At 39.2% G+C, this 26,634-nt stretch overlaps 2 protein-coding genes across 2 annotated transcripts; both read left to right on the forward strand.

Moving 5' to 3' along the window:
• The first annotated feature begins 614 nt into the window (after positions 1–614).
• Positions 615–3,227, forward strand: LOC149014945 (large ribosomal subunit protein uL6m-like). The gene is made up of 2 exons (XM_089155752.1): positions 615–776; positions 1,354–3,227. The coding sequence occupies exons 1-2, from the start codon at positions 651–653 to the stop codon at positions 1,684–1,686; spliced, it is 459 nt and encodes a 152-aa protein (XP_089011878.1). The 5' UTR covers positions 615–650; the 3' UTR covers positions 1,687–3,227.
• Positions 3,228–4,291: 1,064 nt separating this feature from the next.
• LOC149014946 (peptidase uncH-like) lies at positions 4,292–26,055 on the forward strand. The gene is made up of 18 exons (XM_089155045.1): positions 4,292–5,026; positions 5,347–5,534; positions 5,943–6,047; positions 6,145–6,216; positions 6,343–6,490; positions 7,656–7,738; positions 8,726–8,781; positions 15,489–15,625; positions 15,758–15,848; positions 16,095–16,160; positions 16,294–16,516; positions 21,375–21,476; positions 21,764–21,849; positions 22,358–22,480; positions 24,111–24,180; positions 24,270–24,361; positions 25,410–25,514; positions 25,594–26,055. The coding sequence occupies exons 1-18, from the start codon at positions 4,860–4,862 to the stop codon at positions 25,705–25,707; spliced, it is 2,028 nt and encodes a 675-aa protein (XP_089011171.1). The 5' UTR covers positions 4,292–4,859; the 3' UTR covers positions 25,708–26,055.
• Positions 26,056–26,634: the final 579 nt, after the last annotated feature.

Genomic DNA, 26,634 nt, shown 5'->3' on the forward strand with positions numbered 1-26,634 from the left:
CAAGGTGTACTTGGTTCGGTCCTAAGACCTACATCTAAAGATGAGTGTAGCACTCATTAAGTTTATGCAATCATCAAATAGCCAAATCAAGGTTACAGTTCTAAATCAAGATGTGAATACTCTATACATGAATCAAGAGAGAATATACAAGACTTGGGATGACCACACCTGTAATCAGCAATCCAACTAAGCTTTTCTCCTTCCTGCGCAAGCCAAGAACACCTTTCTACAATGCCTTCAATGCAAACAATAGTTGAAGCTATTAACCACCATTAGAGCATCAATCTTGAGGAAGAACCAGTACATAACCAAGGCACTACACTCTGAAACCGAGAGCGAGAACCAGAGAGAATCAAGAGCAAGAAGATGAGAGAGAGGAGAGAAAATCGTATGAGGAGCTTGTGATCTCACGATGCCCTAACCCCCAATCTCATGTATACAAATAGAATAACTGAAAAGACAACCTTGCTCCTTAAACTAATTAATAAGACAACCTAGTCCTAAAACAAAATAAAATGACAAGACTACCCTTGCATACATTTACAACAAGTTAGTTATAAGAAATCAAGTCTAAACCAATGTCACGAATCAAAATCAAAGCAAACGCAATCCAAACCAAACCAAACCAAACTGACCCGACCCATACATCTATGCACAAATTGGACCAGGAAAGAACAAATCTTCCCCAGAAGCTCGAACAAGGTCCAGACGCCTACGCCTCTTGCTCGAGGGCGTGTTATCTCCGCCGTGAACGGCCTTCTCCGGCTTCCGTTGAGGTAATTTTCCACCTTCTTTCTATCTCAGTATCTCAGGTCTCAGGAACGCCGAATGCGTTCAGGAAACCTAATATTATTGAACTTTTCCCCCTATTGATCGATCTCTGGTTTGCATTGAGCTTCTTTTTGTTTGATTGTTTTTGAACGATGCTGTTGTATACTTGGTTAATTCCTCATTGCAACCATCGGAAACTTCATAAAATCTGTCCTTTGATTTTAACTTTGGGCATAGTTAGGTATTGGGAAGCTTTGATTTTTTTGGAGATGGAAGGGCGTTGAGTCGTAGTGCTGACTCAAACCCTAAACCCTTATATTAAGTCTCAGTTGCTGCTCTTCTGATCTCTCTTTCATTATTTATTTCTTACCTGAAAACAAGTTCTTCCTCTATATTTGGATCAGAGGGTGAGGGGTTATTTCCCTATTATTGATGTCTTTCAAAAGCCCTAATTGTCAACGATAATCGATTATGCCTTGAACATTTCCTAGATTGAATGTGCACATCCTTGCTTCTAAAGTTGTATTCTGTGCAGCTTTGAACTTCTTGACCCATTATTGTTCTTGTGTTCTCTTTGAACAGTTTGAAAGTATTTGGAAGCTGTACATGGAGGCCAAATTCTTTCGCTTTCTTAAGATTGTGGGTGTGGGTTTCAAAGCAAGGGCTGAATCAGAGGGTCGTCTCCTGTATCTGAAATTGGGTTACAGCCATGAGGTTGAACTGGTGGTTCCACCAGCTGTTCGTGCATTCTGCTTTAAGCCAAACGTAGTTTGCTGTACTGGAATTGACAAGCAAAGAGTGCACCAGTTTGCTGCTGCTGTTCGCAGTTGTAAACCTCCTGAAGTCTACAAGGGCAAAGGTATAATGTATATTGACGAAGTTATAAAGAAAAAACAAGGAAAGAAATCCAAATGATCACACTACTGAAAACAGGATTGTTTTGGTTGTTGTCTTAAGTTTCCTGTTATCTCTGTTGCTGGAACTGGTTTTCCCTCCCAGCTTTAAAGAGTTTTGATTTATTTGAAAATTTTGCAACGAAGTTTGAGCATCTTTTGATCACAGAATTGCTTTTCTTTCTGAAGCTGGGGCATTTTTGTTTTTATTCATTCCTTTTTGTAGACTTAATTCCTAGCAGGAAACATATCAGCATTAAAATTGATCATTGCTTAGGAAAATCTGAAAACACCAATGCTTCTTGGATCTTTTAGGTCTCCACAGCAATTGGAAGGTGAAACATGAGTAGAGTGTGATGCTGCATTTTTTTTTACTTCAAACTCTAGTTCTGACTTGAGATGTGCAGGACAACAAAATTGCATACAATTCAGAAGCTCCAGGTGAAGGATAACTACCATCGGAATTATCCCTGCAGGCTTAGAAGTTATACTCCATAATCCCATAAACAAACTAGATGAATTAATCTAGCTGCAAATGATACTTATGGAATCGGTGGCTTGTTTACTAATAAAGAACCAAATGGATGAGTTAAGGATTCAGCACTCCAGACATTAAGGGTGTGCCTACAAGAATGCATTCTGTAATCTAGTTCTTCTTTTATCTCACTTAGAATTCATCTTTGACCAAGAATCAGTTCCAACAATGCCCCCCGAAACACAACTGGAAGTCTCTCAAAATCAACTTCTGACCAGAAATACCAAGAATTTCAACCAAGAACTTTTTTGCAAATGTTCATCTTCAGTTTTCCATTTGAACTTGCATAAACTAGAGACTGGGGCTCTTGACTCACTTTCAGGTACTACTGTTACAGAAACTAGTGATTGAACAGGAGAATTCAAGCCTCATGATTCATTGAAGGGATATTGGGATACCCATTTACACTATCACTTGGTAGACAAATTTTGTAAGTGAACTGTTCTTGTATCATTATTTCATACAGAGTGAACAAGAGAGACCTGATAGTTTCATCACTTCACCGGGGCCTCCTAAGGAAGATACTTAGCTCTGGTTTGCTCCTGTCATCCAAGTTTATCATGTGAAATGCTTCCGAATCTTTGGACCCAGCTACCCTCTCAAACAGGGCCCTCACGTAGGTGAGTTCTCCATCCATTGATTCTTTCTCAGATGGACAAGGAAGAACACCAGCTCTCATTGAAACCCCTTGCAAGAGTTCCATCACATAAAGCTCATCATCCGGAGGCTTGCTGCTTCTTATGGGTTTTAGTTTCAGTCTCAAAGGCAATCCTGACTAGACGTGAAGATATCACCTTGTGGAACATACTAGTGTGCATAGGCAGCTCTATCATGAAAATGGGCACACGCTTGTCGTTTTACTGTATGGTCAAACATACCCTTCAAATTTGAAGACAGAATCGCAGAATGTACATAAAGATTTATGTGGTTTGATAAGATCAACTACATTCATGGTGAGATCGTTTTCCATTATCAACAAAGAACAAACTAGCAATGGTTCCTCTTTGAACTACTATCTGCTTACAAAAAGAGTATTCCTGGGTACAAATATTTCTTTGGTAATTGAAGAGAGAGAAAAACAACGTAAAAGATTAAGACCTAAAGTATTTAAAAGTAATAAAAGGTGAGAGAATTACGAAAATGAAAGATTCATGTTGAAAGGTAGAATGCTTGACCATAGAGTCTGCTGAAAATTTTTCTCCGTGATGGATATGGCTAAATTGAATTTGTGAAAAAGATGGTTGTGGTCGCCGAATATCATGAATGATATGAGAAATCTTTCAAGGTGATTGAAAATCATTATTAAGGATGTTGATCAAAGTTAGATTGTTGTGTTGAAGTTGTAATATTCTGGATAGTGGCTCTCTAGTGTGTGGCTTTACGAATTGCTACGACTACAGCCACAGTGCCATAATAACATCTTAATGTCCACAACCGTCCCTAAAAGCAAATTGAAAGCGCTCCTCTAAATTCCTTGTAATACCCCCAAATCTAGATTTTTTTCCTTTGATGGAAGTACAAATGTCAACATTTATCTTTATCCTATATACAATGAAACTAACATAGATAATATATTAAATATCCATTAATCCCAAAATCTCTCCTGGACCACAATTCAGCTTGTGTTAATGTGCCTAATGGGACCTAGTTTGATTATGAGCATTAGGTTTGGTCAGGTTAAAAGATTTGATTCAGAGTTCTCCATCAGTTCAAAATTTTTGGCGTACTAGCCAACCTAACATTTGATGTCAAACTTGTACGGAACAACCTAGAGTGAGAGCCCTTCTGCAATCTCTTCCAGTCCAGTGATCCAAATGGTTGGTTGCATCATCTGCAATCTCTTCCAGTTCAGTGATCCAAGTGGTTGGTTGCATCATCTGCAATCTCTTCCAGTTCAGTATGAAATTACACATCTGATATTGATTCTTACTGTCTTACACTCTTGGCTTTGTACAAAGAGGAGCTTCTATCAGGTTTCTCCAAGGAGCCAACCACATCCCTTCTACGTAATTATGTATGCCTTGAAGATAGTGAATCACCTTAAACAACGATTCGTATGTAACTCTAGAATAGGGTCTTGGTCTACAACAAACTTCTCTCGTCCTTCTCTTCTCTCCCTCCTTTAATTGTCCCTTTCTACAACGAGTGATTTTGTTGGTTTGGAAGATATTCGATCTGAAACAGCTCTTGATTCAGTTCAACTGGGGTTCAATTGTACCATCCGGTGCAATTCCTAACAGCCAGCACCATCTTTGAGGCAGGAGAGAATCACGATTCGTGTAGCGATGGCTCCATGCCTCCGTACATATCTGACTTGTCAGCTACAGTGTTTGTATGACTAAACAAAATGTCTTTTCTCACCACTACGGACACGATTGTCGGCTTTCCATTCAACGACTTCATTCGAATATATCATCAACTTGTGAAGGGAATATTTTAAGAATTGAAGATTTTTTTCCCCCTGCTAAGATTAAGAAATTGAAGTAGGACTCAGGGTTTAGCTTTAGTTGGGATCTCTTTAGTTGTTGTTGTCTTACCCGTTTGACGTCGTCATCTTCGGCTTTGAAGCTAAACCCTGTACTCATTAGTCAGTACCAGCTTGATCGTTACTCTATCCTTTACACAGCAAGAGCTTGCATCAAAAGCACTGATCAAAGACGATGGCTGCAACAGCGTCAGCTGAGGTTAAAATTAACGCTCCTTATGGCTCTTGGAAGTCTCCCATTACAGCAGACATCGTCTCCAGAGCAAAGAAGTGCTTGGATGGCATGGCAGTTGATGGTCGTGGTCGCCTGGTTTGGGCTGAGACTCGTCCAACTGAAGCTGGGTATGCCTCTTTCTCCATTTTTTGTTGCAGATTGAAATCTTATACTGTAGAGTTATTAGCGTTAGTCCTCAACAACCCCATCTAGCCTGAGGATCTTTCAATTTTTTTTTTCGACCCTGGTTTCCATCTTAACAAGGGCGTTTTCTAAATCTTATATTTTCACCGTTGAAGGTTAACTGTTTCAAAGATGCCCAGCTTCCTTTAATGTGTATTTATTTGATTTAGTTTGAATCTGTCGTATAAAAGGTTTGCATTCTATTCTGTTTGGGTAATTTGTAAGTACTTTTCTGATGAATATGTTCTCCCCCTAATTCATCCAGACGGGTGGTTCTGGTCAAGGAACCAGACGACTCAGGAAATGAACCTGTGGATATCATCCCTAAAGAATTTGCGGTGCGGTCACTGGCCCAGGAATATGGAGGGGGGGCATTTGCAGTTTCTGGAAATATGCTTGTTTTTTCAAATTACAATGACCAGAGACTGTATAAGCAGTTCATGGGTTCTGAAGGTATGCTTCTTTTTTGACATTTCTGGGGCGGGCTATTTTATCATTGTGTTAATACAGGGAACAAGTACCGTAATTGCCTGTATTTTTCCAGTTCCATTATTTCCTTTGGTCTTCCAGTTTGCATGTAGCCATTCTTAATAACATGCCAGCTCCTGCTGTGGTTCCCTCTAAAAGAATCCATGGGGTTGGATTTGGTAGGCCAATCAAAAGGATTGAAGCTGAAGACTAGAACATTGATTGGGAGGACTAGATCCACGGGTTTCTGTCTGTTCCATATGGGGACCGAAAAAATAGAAATATTTTGATTTAAAGTTGTGAAATTTATTTTGGAACAATATTTGTAGTTGCAGTGAACTTTTTGCTTCTCTAATAGCAGTTGGATGATTAGATACTATTTGGTGTCAGCAGATTCCTTTCCTTTACCACTTACCCCAGATTATGGCGGACCTATTGTTCGTTATGCTGATGGAGTGTTTGACTTACGTTTTAATCGTTACATTTGTGTAAGAGAAGGTATTTTCTGATTTGTGATACTTACTGTATTTTAATTAATTTTGCTGCTGGATTATGCTCCTCAAGATGCTACTCTCTTTTTTAAAAATAATTTCAGATCATCATGAAAGTAGCTCAAACCCAACTACAACAATTGTATCAATTGATCTTAATGCTCAGCATATACAAGGTGGACATTTCCCTTCTTTGGGTGTAAACTTAGTTGGCTTATTTCCTGGACAATTTTTTGCTTGTCAGTATAATTTAAATAGGTTCATTCCATTAATTGGTTCTCCTCTTTTAAACACGCTTTCAGAACCAACGGTGTTAGTTAGTGGCAGTGACTTCTATGCCTTCCCACGCACGGACCAAAATGGGAAGCGGATTGCATGGATAGAATGGAGACACCCAAACATGCTTTGGGACAAGGCCCAGCTTTGGGTTGGTCACATTTCTGAAAATGGGTAAGTAGTGTGTGTTTCTTATGTTTGTGCCCTCATTCCTTCTTCTTCAAATTATCATCCTTCTAAAGAATGTATTTGGTAGTTTTCTTTTTTCTTCTTTTGATAGGTAGGCCCCAAAGAGACACACTTGTCAGTTACTCTTGAGAACAAATTTCCTTGGGTATCTGGCTCCAGTTCTATCCATAGTAAGATATTTTGAATACACAAGAGGAATTCTTTTGAGACAAAATCCACATCAGGTTGGAGAGTTTTTCCATCTTTAATAAATCTGTGGATTATAATATAATAGAAAAATTCCTTCTGCCTCTATGGAGATATAAGCCAGTGTATCCTCTTCAACTTCGCTTATGCAATATTTAGTGTTTGGAGGTGCAATAAGCATTAAAAGCTTAAGCAGGGTCCTGATTCTGGCTAGTAATGATAGTGTGTTTTGTCTGATAAACAAGTCCAGTGTTAAATTCTTCCCCTACCCCTGTATTTTGGGAGGGTGGATATGCTACAGTTTTGTTGGTGGGAATATTGGAGAATGTAGTGACATATGGAATCATATAACAGTTCAGCCCTCTTTGAGGATTGGTAGGATAGCAAGCTATCTGATACCAATTACAGAATTATTGGGAGTTACAACCCAGAAATAGAACAAGGGTCTAACTGCCAGCTGATCTGCAACTTCATTGGCTCCTTTGGCTGATGCTGAGCTTGAATATGCAGTTGGGATATCAACTGCCTTATGGGCCTTAACAACCGAGCATAGCACCTAGTTTCTCTGTCGTTTTCTTTTCTCTATTGAGTGCTGAATCTCCCTCTGCTATTTGTTTTTCCTATCCTATATTAGTATTTCCCCTAATATCTGTAGATTTTTTAATTCTCAACTATCTTATTTCACTTCCAGTTTAATCTTCTCATTCATCCTTTCCAGTTGCTATCTACTACTTAAAGTCGTGGCAGTGTTTGCCCATGTGCGTAGAAAATTTTCCCTTGATTATATCAAGGGTAGCAATTCTACGCTTTCGATGTACCTGTTGCGCCCATGTATATGAAAATTTTGGTATAGCAGCTAGGGCTTCTTGTTTATAGATTTATGTTATTTGTGTTCCTTCAAGTTCATCCTTCTCTGAGTTTTTTTCTTCTAGCAATTGTTGGATTCATGTGCATCCGTGTGCAGGGATATCTGCAAGCGCATCTCTGTTGCTGGCGGTGATCCTGCAATGATAGAATCTCCAACTGAGCCCAAATGGTCCTCCAATGGTACTTGTTCTTTCCCATCACTAATGGAAAGAATGCTTTTCTAGGTTTAAATGCAGCGGTGAATATTATATTGTTGTTGTAAGGGCCCTAAGACATTGAATGTGGCACTCGGTCTGTGCTGTGAGCAGCATTTGCTTCACGATGAGGTAAGCTAGGTCTAGATAACAAACACCAGCAAACCTATGAAAAGCCAGAGTACCAGAAACTTAGAATATGACAAAAAACTAAATAAGACCAAACTAGCAAACCATATATTTGACGGGGGCTTAAACTTATGTACAATGGAGGTTTTAATTCTTTCATTTTTTTTTTTGGGGTGGGGGTGGGGGTTATAATATGGTTGAATATCAAAGAAAGTTGCTGGTAAGATTAAGAGAAACAAGCAAGAACAGAAATTAGAGACTAAAGAGATCAAATCAGGAACTTGAAGAAAACAACTAGAACTACAAATGGCTAATTGGATGAACAACAAACTGGGGTGAATATTGATGCATAGAGCAACACTCTAAAAGTTGACAATCATCCACGGGTTAGGGATCCATGTTTCAATTTTTATTGTACAGTACTAGGATTTGTTTGGAACCAGGCTTTGAAGATATCCTGCAGAATGTTAAAGAAAGTAAAAACTTAAGTCACAGTTTGGTGTAGTGTTACTTTGTATTGGTTGAGCTATTGCTGTTTTAGGCATTAGAGGAGTGCTCAATCTAATGTGCAGATCCAAGCAACTGATGCAAAATAATTTAAATTGAAAGGTCATCAGTTCAACCCTCCTTGGGGCCCTTCAAAAAAAGAAGGATTACTATGTTTATTATGAAGACAGCCTAAAACCCCAAGGGCGTTGTTCAGTTGGCAAAAACCCACACCTTGAAAAGAAGAGCTCATAAGTTCAACTCTCCTTGGGGCCCAACTATAAAAAGAACCCAAAAGATGTTGAATTCTTTGAAGGATTGTTTATTTAATCCAACACTTTTTATTTATGTGATGCAGGGGAACTATTTTTCATCACAGATAGGAAAACTGGATTCTGGAATATCCATAAATGGGTAAATTCAAGCATCTCAATGTTAATCTTGCTGCCTCCACTAATTTCCATTGTCGTTAATATTATGTTTAAATGATTTTTATATTATTTGTCTAGTCATTTTGGCAATTAATACTTTAGTTGGATTCCTTATATTTATTCTCAACTACTTTTTGCCACATTTTTTTTTGGCTGGGAGGTGGGGCGCTTAAGCTGATCTGGACTCATATTTGACCATATTGGGATAGTGTGCAAACTGCTGAATGCACTCCTTTGCTAGCGGGAGTTGTGAACTTTAAACCCATGATATAACTTAAGGAATTACTATTCATTTTGTATTCATGTCGTAGGCTGTAGGAATTAATAGGAAATTGCTAATCCTGAATCTTATTGTTATTTTGACGTTGTGATAAGCCCCTGATATCTTGAGTCTACACTCGACAGGGAAAGCAAATCCCTAAATTCTTGGGAAGGAAACGATTGGCAGATTGGAAGAGTCCTATTGCATTCAGGTTACTTTTTAGGATTAGATTTGAAGAGTCATATTACATTCAGGTTAGAGTCATATTACATTCAGGTTACTTTTGAAGAGTCCTATTCGAATTGGGATGATTTTGTTAATTAATACTGTAGGAATGTAATTGCTATAAATAGGGGGAAGGAAGAGTAGAAGAGACATGTTTTGGGAGTTAATTGGGAAGTTGAGTGAGAGTTCTTGCTCTGGGGTAGCCGTAGGATTCACCTACTGCTAGTAGAGTATTTTGTTTGAGATTCTTTTGATTATATTGGAGATAGCTATTATCATGGTGTGACAATTTTTCCATTACTCTTCTGTTGATATCGGGTCGTATCAATTTGCAGCCAGAGCTAATTGATTCCAAGGGAATGGCAAAAAGCAGAATGGAGCAGTGGGTAGAAGATCTGGAAACGATTGTGAAGGAGATACAAGGGCAGGTAGGAAGCTTAGCACAACAGATAGAAAAGGGAGAAAAAGCCAACGATGAATTTCGTGAAGAATTGCGATTGATGTTTTCAAAAGGGAAGTTAGTTGATAATCTAACTGCAGAAGAAATTGAAATTAAAGGCACACCAGATCACGTCACTCAAATAGGAACAACAGAAAAATCGAGAGATTTTCTTCCCAGGCAAATTGAAATGCCGATTTTTTTGGGAGAAGACCCTATAGGAGTGAGCGATACTTCGATCTGTATAGATTGAGCGAAGGAGAAAAACTACGAACTGCAACACTGTGTTGTGAAGGAGCAGCATTGGGATGGATACGTTTCCGAGAACTTCAACAACCGTTGCTATCATGGAAAGGACTGAAAGAAGCAATGATTCAGAGGTTTAGTTCAACGCAGATGAAGACCCCCCAAGAGGCGTTGATCACCCATAGACAAACCGGAACGTTTGCAGCATATGAGATGGTTTTGAGATCCTCCCGGCGGCTGCCGTAGCCGTGGACCGACGAGTGGTTAAAAAGGAGTCTTTCTCGCAGGTTTGAACGAAGATATAAGGGCTGAAATCCGTCTATTTGGACCCACTGCTTTGGGCCAAATGATGGACCTGACCCAAGCAGGAGAAGCCAAAAATCTGGTGGGAAAGTTAAATAGAAAAACTTCTTGGGCCCAGCCCATTCAAGCAGCCCAAAGCCCTACCCAACGCTATATTCAATTGGGCCCAGCCCAGAGTACCACTAAAGGAACCGGAACAGTCCACGGGTCCAACCAAGGAGTTGGATCGAACTAAGGGAGCAACTACCGTTCTCCCAAACCACAGATTTGAACCATCATCTTCCTCCTCTCATTCTCGATCTGCAGCAGCTTCAGCGTCAAGAAGCCCAAATCGTTCACGGTGGTTGTCCCAGGAGGAGATCAAGGAGAAAATGGACAAAGGCGTTTGCTTTAGATGTGACGCTCCATATACTAGAGGCCATCGGTGTACTCTAAAACAATTGAAGTTGCTGTTGTTACATGAAGACGATGAACCAGAACTACAGAGACCGACGGTGACGGTGGAGGAGTCGAAACGGAACCAGATCTCACACCTCTGGTAGGAATCGATCTCCCCACACCCGAAAGTGAAAGGGCAGATCCACGCCGCGATGTTGTATTCCGGCCGTGGAGCAACGATAAACCCACGAGCAGTGGAGGCGTAGGATTCAAGTACAAAAGAAAGACTCCAAGTGGCTTGGGAGACCACGATTAGCAGAGAGATTGGGTTGTCAAATGCCGATTAACATGGTGAGATTTGGGAATTGATGTTATTGGTGTGAATGGTTGCAAACACCGGGAGGACGAAATGGCGAGGACCAGAGCTTAGAATGGGGACGACCCGGAAACCGAATGGGATCCGACTCCGATTAGAAACAACACTAAAGAGCGTGCACCAAAGAGGGTGATGGATAAGCACCTCAAGATCACAAGACGATATAATGGTACATAAGAGTACAACAATATCAAATTTATTAACCGAATTTGTCAACTAGCGAACCCACCGAACACCCAAAAGGAAGCAAGACCACCGGATAAGCAAAGAAAAGTACCCCACCAATATTCGACCCTATGTTCCCACACTAAAACGAAGTCGAAAGGTTGCAAGAAATGTTAACAACCGAATTGGTATGGCATAGTGTGAGTCCTACTCTCCAATATTGTTGGTTCAAAAAAGATGCGGGTGGCCGTGTGGATATCGCATAAATAAACTCACAGCCCCGACAAGTTCCCCACCCGCAATTGATGAACCGTGGATGAGTTAGGCGGAGCCACGTGCACCAAGCGATCCAAAGCAGGATACCACCAGATCGAATGGCAAAGGTGATGAGGAAAAGACACCCGACCCATAATGGGCATTACGAGTTCCCGGTGATGCCATTGGCGAATGCTTCCACATTCACCACTCATGAATGAAGTATCGAGAACACTGGAAAAATTTGTGTTCTTGACGATATTTGGTGTATAGCAGACCATGGAAGAACAGTGGGCATTGCAAACCACCATACTCCTCACACAGACCACCTCACAACCAAAAAATGCATGTTGGAGTCTACCAGGAATATAAGGCACACAATCAAAGACGGAGTTGTGGCGGAACCACGAAGACAAGTGCAGGTGGAGTGGCCCCAACCCGCCAATCTAAAGCCCACGAGGGTAGGAACCAGCATTACCGTAGATTCGTCCAAGATTATGGTAAGATTGCCGCTCGCCACTAACTTATGAAGAAATATGCACGAGTGGGGGAACGAGGCAACCACGGCGAACGCCCCAAGACAGCATGACAACCGCCCAGATTGGTAATGCCAGAACAAAGGAGTGGTGGAGATGATGCAGGTTGGGCTAGGTGCCTGATGCAAGATGGCCATCCAGCCACCGAGCCAAGTGTTGCCCCGGCACAAACCAAGTCAGAAAGAACTAATGGCAATATGCAGCATCCAAAGCCGCCAACTGATGGGAGACATTTCAAACAGCGATCAAAAGTTTGAAAATCGAACAACACAGGCCGATCAAATGGTCAAGCGGATTGATGAGATAATGTATCGCCGCACAAAACAAACACCAAACTCCCGCGACCCAGGGTGACAAGTAACTCTCTATGACAACAAATCAGAAAGTGAGGGTAGATGCGGCAGCCACCCCAGCCTACCCCAAGATTATTCGGGCATTAATGAAAGGATCCCAAGACTATCTAACTATCATCTCCAACATGGAACATACCATAAAAACAGTTAGTCATCAAGGATCCCCCAACCCAAAATTGTCGAGTATCACACCCCATTGGTGGACATTCGGGGTTTGAGGACTACGGGCAACTAGCAATGGTGGTACGGGATGAATGAAGGCGTTGTCCGCGATTGGCAGTCGTGATGCTTGCAGCAGTAAATATCAAGCCAGAAACCCGGACTCCTTCAACACCAACCGGATCGAGGGAGGATATTAGCATGGAACGAGGGGTTACCCGGACTAAAGGGTGTAGATACCGTGCTGTTGTAGTTGACCGGTATCCAAGTACCTCACTCATTGCCCACACCCATCCGCCAAGGATGTGGCTACCTCATTTAGCAAGGAGGTTATTACATGGCCGAACCAGCCCGACCAACCCATCCTCGAATGGATGGAGCCAAAGGCGACACCAACCTCAAGTCAGAGGCCTACCATCCTCAAAGGATGGTAAACGAAGGTGGTAAAGACAAACCTACGATGCACCACCCACGGATTAATTGGTGGGGGCGAGTGTTGGACAATACGACATTTCACGCCACAAAATGACCCCGATTGGGGCACCCCCCTCCGGTGGGAGGATGGTCGTCAAAGTTGATGAGGTTGGTATGTCCCGAGGAGCATAATCGAGTTTAGATGACCAAAACAAATCTCGGGTGGCCTAAGATCGAATGTGCATTTCAGCAAATTCCAAGCATAAGGAGGTGCATTATCAAGTGGGGATGAAGTTTTCTAAGCTACAACCATCGCCAAACTCGCCAAACGGCCCAATGATAAACTCACCACCCATGCCATACCAATCAGAGCAAGTGGGACCAATGCCATCGCACGACGATGATTCAAGGATCCACCCGGTGTTTCACGTGCAGAAGCAGGCATTGGGCAACATAACTCCGCAGCCGCTCCAACGCGGGGAAACGGCAGTTGCAGCTCACACTGAAGCCTTCTCAACATCGCTCTCTACCAAGGGATGCTGGAGGTTTTGATTCAATGGAAAGGATTGCCTCAGTGAAAATACTTAGGAATCTATGATGAAATGCAGTCCCACTCCAGATTCACCTCGAGGACAAGGTAAACCGTGAGGGAGTATTGATAAGCCCCGGTATCACAAGTCTACACTTGACAGGAAAGCAAATCTCTAAATTCTAGGAAGGAAACGATTGGCAGATTTGAAGAGTCCTATTGCATTCGAGTTACTTAGGATTAGATTTGAAGAGTCATATTACATTCAGGTTACTTTGAAGAGTCCTATTTGAATTGGGATGATTCGTTAATTAATATTGAGGAACGAATCATAAATAGGGGAAGGAAGAGTAGAAGAAAGCATGTTTTGGGAGTTAATTGGGAAGTTGAGTGAGAGTTGCATTTGGGTAGCCGTAGGATTCACCTACTGCTAGTAGAGTGTTTTGTTTGAGATTCTTTTGATTATATTGGAGATAGCTATTATCGTGGTGTGATAATTTTTCCATTACTCTTCTGTTGATATCGAGTCGTATCACGTTGATTTAGAGAAAATGCAGCTGTCCTTTTGGTCTGCCTTGAAATAGGTTGCTTTGATGCTCTATGAAGGCAACAATTGCGAAGCATAAAAATGACTAATTTACAGTTTGCAGAGGGCACCAAAAAACTATCACTGAAAAAAAAAAATCTGATCTTCAGTAGAATAGAGGCAGGAAAGTATTAATTATTTGTACGTATACATTTTAATTTTATGATGGCAATCTCAGCCTTTTAGGTTCCTGATGAGCTTTGGTTGTGTTGTTCCTAACCATTGCTTTTGCATAATGTAGTTTTATGCTGTTGTCAATGTGAACCATTTATTTCTTCTATGTACATGTTACAAAAATGAACTGCCCTCCCTTCCCTGTTAATCCTCCAATGGTCCTTGCATGGGAGTGATATGTGGTGCCTTTGTGTTTTCCAAACATCCTTCTATCGGTGCCACCTAAGCTGTCTTTTCCTTGTGAATTTAAAATCTTCATATATTGATATTAGTTTTTGGTCACTCTAAACAAAACATGTCCTGTTCACTAGTATTTTGAATTAATGCTTAGCTTTTCATTGGTTCATAGAGAGTCTGAATGATCTGATAATCAAAATGGGAGAGTCTGTGACAGTTGGAAATGTTTGTACAGACCCCTCTGCACAGGTCAGAGATCAGATTGTTTCCCTAAAGAGGATGATGGTCCGAACTCCGAAGGATCCTCAAAAGACTGTTATCCATGGTTTATTCCCTACTTGTTTGGAGAATGTTTCTTGTTTGAGTTGTTTGAAGGACAAAGACCTGTTTGCTGACCCCATGAAGGGAGATGTTCCTGGGATGCTTCTTTGACCATTGCTTTTGACTTTTTTCCCTTCCTTATTTTCCTTTTTAATTTCTTTATCTCTTTTTACTTCTTTGGCACATCTCTTTTTCTATAATTGGCATGGTCTCTTTCGTAGGTGACCCCATTTCGTTAGGAAAAAAAGTTATGGTGGCTGTTGTTTTATTGTATTTTATGTCACATTCTGTTGAGTGTTGATAATGTTTAGGCTGCTACCACATATTGGCTGCTTGGTGATTTCAGACACCTGAAATCTTTTCTTTTATCCTGGATGTATTTTAGAATGTATAGATATAATTCATCTCAAGCTTCTTCTCTAAAAGTGAATTTTTGGGGTCTATACTTCGATGCAAAATGAACAGAAAAGGAAAGAGAATTTCATCACGTCTAACAGAGACACGTATAATTACATTTTCTAATAGTGGTATGGGGGCAATGGGAAGTTGAGAACCATCCCAACATACTCCGCCCCTGGGAAACATGCAAATATCTTGCCAATTTTCCGATGTGGATGGGATTGACAATACCTGCCCCCCAAATGTTGGTACGAGCCATGGGGCATAGGAAATCTCATTCATTAAGCCCAGGACAAGGTGGGTTGGGTTTGACCTGTATTCCTGCTTGTTTACTTTCTAATATCAGTAGAGAAGCTGACGTTTGATGTACGATCTTCTTGTTGCTCTTCACAGCTTGAACACAAAAATGAGGTGCTGACAGTTTATTCCCTGGATGCTGAGTTTACGAGACCATTATGGTGTTTTGGATTTAGCTCTTATGATTTTATTCAGAACAATGGGAATAACTGCTTGATTGCTTGCAGCTATAGGTTTGTGAAACCTATCTATAGCATGTCATTATCTGCATAAAGCCATAAAGTACCATTATAATTCGCATGAGTGGTAAATACTTTTAGTTTATTATTAAACTTCTATATGATTGTGTTCTATAATACATGCAGGAGGAATGGGCGATCATATCTTGGAATCCTTGATGATGTAAAGAGGTCATTAACTGTTCTTGATGTGCCTTTGACCAGTATAAACACCATTGTAAGTAGGGTAATTTCCCTTGGGTCATTTGCTTTTATGGTTGAGAGACTTTAGGTGGCTGCTCAAAACCATAAACTGAACTGACTGTACAACTCGCACCAGATCGATTGTTGGTTGGTGTGCATGGTGTTGTTGACTACTAGTATAGTGGTTCCTCGAATGCAATATGCTCTTTTGTTTTAGGTAGCTAATCATGTGTATTACAGGGTGCCTCTTTTCTTATATCTATGTCATTGTTTTGTGAAGGTTTCTGGGAACAAATGCCTATACATTGAGGGGGCGTCAGCAATCCATCCATTATCTGTTGCAAAGGTGTGTTTCTTAATCACCCATTTGGTATTTTGATGATTTTATTGACACTATGCCAGAGGATGTCTGATACTTCCATCTCGAAGCTTTGATAGTTTTTCATGCATGCTAGAGTTGTATCTTTCTGTGTTATCAGGTGACTTTGGATGATACTATATCAAGAACAATTGATTTCTCCATTATTTGGTCAGCGTTGCCAGATAGTACAAAGTACAGCTCATATTTTAGCCTGCCAGAATTAATTGAATTCCCAACAGAGGTTCCCGGTCAAAGTGCATATGCATACTTTTATCCTCCATCCAACCCCTGCTATCAAGCTTGTCAAGAAGAGAAGCCCCCCTTGTTGTTGGAAAGTCATGGTATTTGATGATGTTTTTCCATTTTGTAATTAATTCTTCTGTTGTTTAATCTTGTGGCTTATAGTGTCAATATAGTTTCATGGATCTGCTAGCATTCATAGTTTTATGGATCTTACTTTCTTGTGCTATAAATTTTTCTGAAAATAGAAGACCTTTTGTGTTCTAATTTTGTTATGTGGTCCCTTCTCCTATCAAATGAAACCCAAAACTCACCTATAAAGGTCTGATTACACTACTCTTCCTGGCTGATGAGATTTATTTTCTGTTGTGAATGGGAGCTGACCTAGTGCCAAAGGGTAGAGTCATGCTAACCATATATCTGCTTTCATCTGGCTGTAACACACCAGCACCGCCAGACATGGCAGTAGGTCAGGGCACTTCCGGTAAGAGGCAGGCACTGATGTTTACTCTTGATTAATACACACCCAGGATTTAAAAGAAAGGAGGCAGAGCCGTCCATTTCATGCATTGATGTTAATGATAGGGTTACAAGAAGAAGGGTAACTGGAGCATTGGTAGGGGTAGCCGGACTTACACTGGAAAGCTTGGGTTACACCGGAATTGTTGCAATGATACTATTTGGACATACCCAAAATGGATGTAATTGTATTGTTTTTTAAGATTGTTTATTGTTTGCTTGTTTAGAAAAGGAATTTCTTCCAATTCAGAAGACACAAGAATTGTTTGTTCAATAGTCTTAATGGTTTCCCTAAAACCGAAGATTGATTGTTGTTAAATTTCTTTTTGGGGGACTTTGGGCATACTCCATTATGCCAAAGATTGGTCAAAGTCATTGTTCATTTCTTCTTGGTTTAGGATATTGGTAGCCATATTGGTCTCCTGCTGGCTCACAGTTGTTGAAGACATGCTTCGGGAATACACACTCATTGTTTTACAAACTCTCTCTCCCTCACCTAAAAGAAAGGGATCCACTTAGAGAAGTCTTAACCCGTCACTGAGAACTAGCACAAAAGAGGACTTACACACCTTCTGCCTCACGTCTAGGAATCATACCATGACGGTCTTTTTTACTCCTCGGATACCCTAGCCAAACTATTAGGAAGAAAATTAAAAGAAATAAAACAAAAGTATGGATTTCAAAAGCATATAAACAAAAACAATAAGCTAACAGGCGGCAAAGCCAGCCATCAATATACCAAAACTAAAAAGAAAGAAACAAAACATGAACAGAATTTTGTAGAAAGAATATATGCATAAAGAAAATTAAAGAACAAAAGGAAAAGAAGTGATAAAAACAAAATGCATAATTGAATTGAAAGAAAGAAATTTAGGCGGCAAACCGACCATATGCAAATGATGCAAGAAAAATAAAAGAAAGGAAGCAGAGCTGTCCATTTCATGCATTGATGTTAATGATAAGGTTACAAGAAGAAGGGTAACCGGAGCATTGGTAGGGGTAATCGGACTTACACTGGAAAGCTTGGGTTACACCGGAATTGTTGCAATGATACACCACGCCTTCATGGCTCTTATACTAGGGGGATAATAGGATCTTTTCTGAGACATTGCTTCAATTTCTCAGAAAACATTATTGGTAATCCTGTGATGAATTTTTCTTTCTAGAAAGATGAATTTGCATCATCTTTGGTTAAGACTTTGGAGATGAAAGTGTTTTTGTACCATTTGAATTGGTGAAGACCTTTGCATTTCAGATTTGATAATTGTTCAAAAGATTTATCTTTTAATCGAGATGGATCTCCAATAAAATGAATGGTGATGGTGTAAATCAAAGTATTTACAGCATCAAATATTGGTTGATTATGTTCAAGTATTGGTTCACCAGTGTACGCATTGGTTTGGGTAGCATTTAGGATTTCTAAGTGCTGCGTTGGAGTGAGGATGTGGTCCCACCAACCTTTTAATTGTCCAGTAAAACGTGCTACCAGAAGCATGGCTACTGACTAGTCATTGGTTTCATGGAGCTAATAAGCATTGGCAACCATGGTCATCTCTTGGAGTTTATTGTTAATTTGATAATTAGTCAAACCATCAATGTTCCATTCATAGATGATTCCCAATGGATATTGGGCTTGGGTCCTACCTTGTTGCTCAATAAGGAAGTCAGGGAAAGTGGGTCTGTGGTAATAATGGGCTAATTGATGGCTATGATTGTTATTGATATTGATTTCACGGACTAACTTGGTGATGGACTCACTTGAATTAGACTTGTAATCAAACTTATCCTAAATCATTTCGATTCGGTGAGTGGTGTTGGAAGCAGATGCTTTTGCAGATTTTGCAAGAGTATTAGGAATGATTAGGTTGCTTAAACGGGATTCAATCTCGTTAAGCATTTCAGATTTGCTTAATTGTTTTGCATTGATTTTGGGGATTTGATAAGGTTTAAACATTGGAGTGTTAAAAGTTTGTTTAGGTTCAGAAACAGATTTGGAAGTTTCTTTTGGTATTTGTTGGACAAGGTTTTCAACCCTTGTTAATTGTTTACCTATTGTTTGGAGATTTGAGTTGGCAAAGTTTAATTGTTCAACAGTTTTAAGACTTCCACCTTTAAGACCTTCTTTGTTCTTAAAAGGGGCAGCTAAAACATCTTCACCTTCAATGTTTAATTTGATTTGGTCCATTGGAGGATGGACAGAGGTTATTGTTTATTTGGTTCGGTTGACTAATTATTGTTCCATTGTTCCACGGATAATCTATTTGATGTTCCTCAGCATAAGAGGCAAACCAGACAAAGAATCTCATGTTAATTTTGTGTTGTTCCATATCATGATTCCAAGCATCACGAATTTGGATTTTTTCAAGAAGATTAAATTTATTATTAAACCAATCTTTCCTAAGGGTATTGTCAGGGCTGCTAAAGTCTTGCCGGAGCAACTCTTTATCGATCGAGAAAGGTCGATCGGACATAATCATCATTAATGATGAATTCCTAGGGGGAACTTCCATAGCCGAAGGAGTCGGTGACTCGGGATCAACTTGGCTTTCCTCAGATTGTTCAGATTGTTCTTCCTTGGTGTAAACACCATGGGCAATTTGGTTATTGGTAACTAGCTTGCTAAGCCTGATAGTTGGTTCTGACATTAAACTACTAGAGTCAGAGGGAATGCTTGAGCGAGAAGCTCTGGATGGTTGGTATTTGATTGATTGTGAGGATTCACCTCGTAGTTTGCTAGAGAGGTTCATCCGGTCAAAAGACATTGTTACTAGCCTAGCTTGGTCTTGGGTTATTGATGCAATGGTGGAGGCAGGTCTAATCTGAGGCTGCACAGCCTGAAAGGTCCATTGTGAGGGAAAACTAACCTCTTCCCAACGAACGTACTTGGGTTGTATTGTTCTTGATTGGCAATCAAAGCCTTCAAAGAACTCCGTTTGTCCTCTGGTGGATTTTTTGAGGGCCTTAGGGGTTATAGATTTCATAACCTTGTATTGAATTTTGTAAACTAAGGATATTGGTATGGATCTAGGCTTCATGTTATAACCACTGGTTTGGAGGTTAATAACCAAAGACTCCAAAATGTTTTTGTCATCAAGGGATACTGTTAAATTTGGGAAATGGTTAAAGAAGATTGGTCCACGACAAAGACTTGTCTCAACCGCTTCTGATAGAGAATCCTGAAATTGGGTAAACCTTTGGTCTCTTAAGGGCCAAAATAAGGGCAATGTTTAATCCTTCTCGGTGGAGAGGTTTAATTGCTATTTGGACACACTCAAAATGGATGTAATTGTATTGTTGTTTAAGGTTGAGTGTTGTTTGCCTTTGTAGAAGAGGAATTTCTTCCAATTCAGAAGACACACGAATTGTTTGTTCAATGGTCTTAATGGTTTTCCTAAAACCGAAGATTGATTGTTGGTAAATTTCTTTTTTGGGGACTTTGAGCATACTCCATTTTGCCAAAGATTGGTCAAAATCATTGTTTATTTCTTCTTGGTTTAGGATATTGGTAGCCATATTGGTCTCTTGCTAGCTCATAGTTTTTGAAGACATGCTTCGGGAATACATACTCATTGTTTTACGAACTCTCTCTCTCTTTCCCTCCTAAAAGAAAGGGGCCCACTTAAAGAAGTCTTCACCCATCACTAAGACCTAGCACAAAAGAGGACTTACACACCTTCTGCCTCACCTCTAGGAATCATACCATGACGGTCTTTGTTACTCCTCGGATACCCTAGCCAAACTATTAGGAAGAAAATTAAAAGAAAGAAAACACAAGTATGGATTTCAAAAGCATATAAACAAAAATAGTAATCTAACAGGCAGCAAAGCAAGCCATCAATATACCAAAACTAAAAAGAAAGAAACAAAACATGAACAAAATTTTGCAGAAAGAATATATGCATAAAGAAAATTAAAGAACAAAAGGAAAATAATTTAAAGAAGTGATAAAAATGAAATGCATAACTGAATTGAAAGAAAGAAATTTAGGCGGCAAACCGACCATATGCAAATGATGCAAGAAAAATAAAAGAAAGGAGGCGGAGCCGTCCATTTCATGGATTGATGTTAATGATAGGGTTACAAGAAGAAGGGTAACCGGAGCATTGGTAGGGGTAACCGGACTTACATTGGAAAGCTTGGGTTACACCGGAATTGTTGTATTTATATATATATATGACAGGAACAAACTTATAGTATTATAGAATAAAGGTTGAAATAACACAGGAAGACTTCTTAACAGCCTTTTGCTGATCCAGAAAGCAAATGAATGATGGGAATGCAAAGGCAAATTTCTTCTAGATAGCAAGCTACAAACATTCTAGACAAATAATAATAACTTGATGTTTAGTTTCTCTATTTATGAATTAAAATTGGAATGTTACTGTTCTGTATATTTTTCATCTGAATTATCAATTTTCTAATGGAAGATACACGTTACAGGAGGTCCTACATTGGAATCACGTGGGGTCTTAGATCTTAATATCCAGTACTGGACTAGCCGAGGTTGGGCATATGTGGATGTTAACTATGGAGGGAGCTCTGGTTTGTCCTCTGATATTTATATTTGATTTACATTGTCACTTCTGGACTTAGGTTTGATTATTGATACTAGAGATAGGTTGATAGGGACTTATGATTCTTATTATTCTTAGAGCTTGGGTTGGTATGACTGACTCCTGTTGATAATTTATCTAATTCTCAAATTTTCCTGGCTCAAAGTTTTCATTGTATACTTACAGCTATAGGCCTTATGAGTTTGATTACTATCCTTGGCAATATCATGAATATTAATTCTGGTCTGCAGTTGACTGTAAATGTGGATGTTGCAGGTTATGGACGGGAATATCGAGAACGACTTTTGGGTAATTGGGGTATTGTTGATGTCAATGATTGTTGCTGCTGTGCAAGATTTCTGGTAACTGTGGTTGACATATTTTTCTTTATATATAGAATGAACCAAAATGGAAGTAAAATCAAATTGTCATTGGTAATATAAAACGAAATGAAAAGGAAGTTTCCTTTTTGGTGTTTGGTTGGAGGTAAGGTTGATGTAACGTGGTGTAGTATAAATGTAGGGATAATAAACAGAGGAAAGATAGGAGTTGAAATTTTTTGAGTTGTATTGTTTTCAAAAATGGAAATATTCTTTTTAAATGAAATATTACAATAAAAAGCATGTTTGCCCACAAATATATGCATTACAACCTAACGCATAGAAATTGATTTTTCATGTAGATGTACTGATTTAATTCCACTTCAGGCTATCTTAGCCAATTCTTTTCATTCATCTGCCCCTTTTGCTTTACCAATGAAAAGTTTATATTCCTAATGGACCTAGCTGCCAGACATGAGTGCACAATAGAGTGCATGGTAACACATTTGTTCAAGATATTGTAATTGAAAAGAGTTGATGTGGTTCCCAGGTAGACAGTGGAAAGGTGGATGGTGAGCGACTTTGTATTACTGGGGAGTCAGCTGGTGGTTTCACAACATTATCTGCTCTTGCTTTCAGAAATGTGTTCAAGGCTGGTGCTTCCTTGTATGGTGTAAGCAATATACTCCTTGTGTAGGTTTATCTTCTTATTCTTCTTTTTCTTATGTAATTTTGGCACATTACTAAGATTCCGGACCTTCAAGATGATGACTTAGACATCTTCATCATGCTTCTTGTACCATACCTGCTAGACCTATAACTCTTCCAATGCTATTCAACTGAGCCATTTCAGGAGTCACTTAGCCTAATTTTAAATATCTAGGATCAGCCACACTGGTCTGGTACTGCTATTTCACTCTATATAAGACCATATCTAGATATTACTGATTTGTTTGTGTACTTTTGGATTTTATGTTAAATCTTGTTGACAGTCGAATTAATTAAGAAGAAATGCCCTCTAGCTGTATCTTAGTGCTCACTATAAATTCAAGATCTTGATATGCCTTCTTCACAATTTGTGGCATGCATAAAATATTGAACACCTAAGCTTTTGGTCGCAAAGGAAAGTGAAGGAAGGGAAGTGAAAATTTCAGACCTAATAATTGTAAGGGTTTCTTGATTTTCTCCCTATTTACTGCTGGTATTTTTTTTAGTTGTATTTCTGTTTTATTTTTCAAAATCAAGGGGTTTGAATGCAAAGTAACTGGAAATTAATAACCATGGGTGGGATGATTTGGAGTTCATGAACCATATTTAGTTCTGAAGCCTTTAAGATATAATTTTATTTTACTTGAATCCAAGGTATTTGGATTCAAAGTAAAGTGGAATTAATAAACAAAAATGGAACGATTTGGGGCTAATTAAGTAATCATGTGATGTAACCATTACGAAAGCTTCGTTTTTAGGTTTGGAAAATTCACTTCCCTTCCCTTGACTTTCCTTTGCAACCAAAGGACCCTAATGATTTTGTTTTGATTGTTAATGTAGAGGTAACCAAGAGCAGTTTAGCTCCCAAAGACCCACAAAAACTCCAATTAGATACAGGGACAAAATTAGAAGCTTAAGGTTCTAAACCAATCAATTCTGCAATGCTTGATCAAGCTAGGATTGATTGGAGCTTGTAACTAGATGACACACTGCTCTGAATTTCATAGGATTCAATGACTTGATTATGAGATGTGGCCCGGACACCGAATAGTAACTAGGTGGCAGTGGGCCAAAATACCTAGTAGAATGAGCCCTATTTGGAGGGGTTGATGATCTATAGTAGACAAGATGGTGCTGCAAATTTGAGATGATTTTGATGTCTGGAACTTCAGTTATGGAGGTGGACTGAAATTGGAAACTTAGTGATTTATTGGAATACTCTAGAGAATGAATTGGATGGTGATATGGGATGGAGTCTAGTAAATCCAGAAGGGAACAAATATAAAACTGGAAGGGCAATGAAGGTGGTTCAGCTCTCTCATCAAGGTTTCTCAATCCTAAATGTTTAACTCACACAACTAGGTCCTAGCCCTTTCTTTTTCACAAGGCAAAATAAGGGCGGTGGCACTTTTCCCGTGAAAGGTGTTTCGACATTGAATTCATTTTGTTCAAGTCCTATTTATGCTTGCCCAACAAAAAGGCAAAATGCCCTTTTTGTTTCCTGTCCTGTTTGTTGGGAATTGATAAGATACCCATTTGACAGGATATTTTTAAAAGATCAACGAACCATCATTTTCTTTTTGTCTGATGAACAGATAGCTGACTTGGCTGCTTTGGAAGCGGGAATGCACAAACTTGAATCTCACTACATCAGTAATCTTGTTGGTAAATACTACAACACAATTGTATATTTACCTACAATTAATTTGATCAGTTTATATGAATGGTAATGGATTCTTATCCATTTATTGCAGGGAGTGAAAAGGCTTTCTATGAGAGATCACCTATTAACTTTGTTGACAATTTTTCTTGCCCTGTGATTCTGTTCCAGGGATTGGATGATAAGGTATTCAGCTTGACAACCTTACCTTTTCTTTCTACAGCCACTTGTTGTTTTGGGGAAAGGAGATTTTGTGTATCAAAACAAGGAAACACACCCCCCAGCGACAAAACACACACCCCCAGGGAAAACACACCCCCCCACCAGCAAAAACAAACACCCCCCGAACCCGTAAATAACACCGAAAACAAACCCAAACACCCGGCAAAATATATTATAACCAAAACGAACACCAACGAAACACAAAACCCTCAATAAAATAAATTAAAAACCAAAACCAAGAAACCAAACTAATAAAAGCCCAACATACCTTTTTTTAAATACAAACAAAAAAAAAGAACACAAGAAAAAAAGCAATTAAAAAAAGGAGTTGATAAAAAAACAAGACACCGGGTTTTAATGTTTATATAAAAATTAAAAAAGGGAGTTGGGCTTAGTAATAATATAATTGGAATTTAACAGGGTTTTGGTTTTAATAATTATTTTAATGAGGGTAATAGTAGGTTAAGGTTAGGGGATACGATAATTTATGATTTAAAAAAAAAATATTTTAGTAAGGGTAATTGGGGTTAGAAAATATTTAACAAAGTAAAAACGAAAGACAGAGGGGAGGTATTGATATATTGCAGGTAGAGGGAGGAAGATTTATCCAACAAGGGGGGTGTAGTGCCAGCTAGGGGAGAGTGATATTTACCCAAACTTAAATGAGAGGGTCTGAATTTGATTCCTAGAAAGAAATGAACGACTGGAAACTCAAAAGGGAATCTAACAAAATATGGGAGGGAATTTAGTGGAGTCTAGTGAGATACCCTCTAAACTAGACGACCTAAAACATCTTGCAATTTGTTTTCTTAGTTTCCATTGATAACAAATAACTAGTGAACTAATAATTAAAGTTTGTTTACGCCTCTGGTTCAATTTTGAGCTTTTTAAAGTTAGGAAAGGGTTGTATCTTGAATGGCACATCATGTAAGTTGCACCCTTTTGGGTGATATTGTAATTGTAGCTGGTTATGGATTAACTAAACTGTTAATTGTTTCATTTGATGTTTCAGGTTGTTTCACCAGATCAAGCACGTAAAATTTATCAGGCACTGAACAAGAAGGGGGTTCCTGTTGCTCTCATTGAGTACGAAGGAGAGCAACATGGATTTCGGAAGGTATATACCATACCATATTTGGCTTAGTATTCTGTGCATCAGTTAGAAAAGCAGTACTAATCAAAATTGTTATACACAGGCTGAGAACCTAATCTTCACCCTAGAGCAACAGATGGCATTCTTTGCACGATTAGTGGGTCACTTCCAGGTGGCTGATGAAATTTCTCCAGTCAAAGTTGATAACTTCGACTAATCTGGTTCTTGGTTCTGAACCTGTGTAGCCATGCAAGCATCATGGCATAGGTTGAAGTTTAATGTTTTTGTTTTTTATTTCGCTGAAGTTTTATAGATATGTACCGCCAGTCAGGTGGTGGAGAAACACAATAATATCAAATGGTTATGCTTGGTCATGGTCCTTCATGGGTTTGAATCTCAGGAAATAAATGTTATGGTCTTCCTTATATTATGGCATATCTGAAGTGTACAGTTGGTGCAGACCGGGTTATTGGAATATGTGAGATCTCATTATCTTCTCCAAAAGGGAAGTAGTTATCTTCCATTGCTCAATCTTCTTCAAGCTCTTGCTTTTTTAGGTCTGCATTTTTATGCAACTAACCGACCTGTTAGGTAGCCATTACTACTTTCAGTTAATTTCTCTCTCTTTCTCTCTGTCAACTGGTTGGTTAAGAGTGAGACGTGAAGCTTCATTGCGTAGGGTGACTTCAGGGGTTCTCAATAAGTGAGATGTTGATATCATAGTTTGTTGCAGAAATACTGTGAAGGTGATTTATTCCTAGCTTTTGAAGTAAGAGTGCAGTTTCAGGTAATGTTGGAGTGTCACCATACATGCATGTATCGTGCACTTGAAAGGAGTCCCCACCAGCAATTTATTGTCATAGAAAAAGGGTGTGTAGTTGTTTTCAAGTAGTTGTCTTTCACCTTCAACTTTCTCTTATGACTACTTACCTTTACTTTACATCCAGTGAATACTTTTCACCATCTGTTTCTGTTATAGACAACATCTTGATTAACCTCACAAATGCCCATCCATAGTGGTCGTCTTCTAGTCAAGAAATTATCATGTGAGTGATCATAATATCACATTTGGTGGCAAACCCACTCATAAATCATAATGTCAGTGATCAAAGTGGGTGGGAAGAAATTAATTAGAAGCCTTTTA

This window comes from Hakea prostrata, chromosome 5 (assembly GCF_041222555.1).
Source record: "Hakea prostrata isolate BN-2017 chromosome 5, UWA_Hpros_2, whole genome shotgun sequence".
Classification (NCBI taxonomy): Eukaryota; Viridiplantae; Streptophyta; class Magnoliopsida; order Proteales; family Proteaceae; genus Hakea; species Hakea prostrata.

Bases quoted from the DNA above. Each gene is read 5' to 3' on its own strand.
- LOC149014945 (XM_089155752.1), top strand. From the start codon at position 651: ATGCACAAATTGGACCAGGAAAGAACAAATCTTCCCCAGAAGCTCGAA. The intron at 777-1,353 runs GTAATTTTCCAC...CTCTTTGAACAG, and splicing joins CTTCTCCGGCTTCCGTTGAG to TTTGAAAGTATTTGGAAGCT.
- LOC149014946 (XM_089155045.1), top strand. From the start codon at position 4,860: ATGGCTGCAACAGCGTCAGCTGAGGTTAAAATTAACGCTCCTTATGGC. The intron at 8,782-15,488 runs GTAAATTCAAGC...TGCTCTTCACAG, and splicing joins TCTGGAATATCCATAAATGG to CTTGAACACAAAAATGAGGT. The intron at 16,517-21,374 runs GTATTTGATGAT...TACACGTTACAG, and splicing joins CTTGTTGTTGGAAAGTCATG to GAGGTCCTACATTGGAATCA.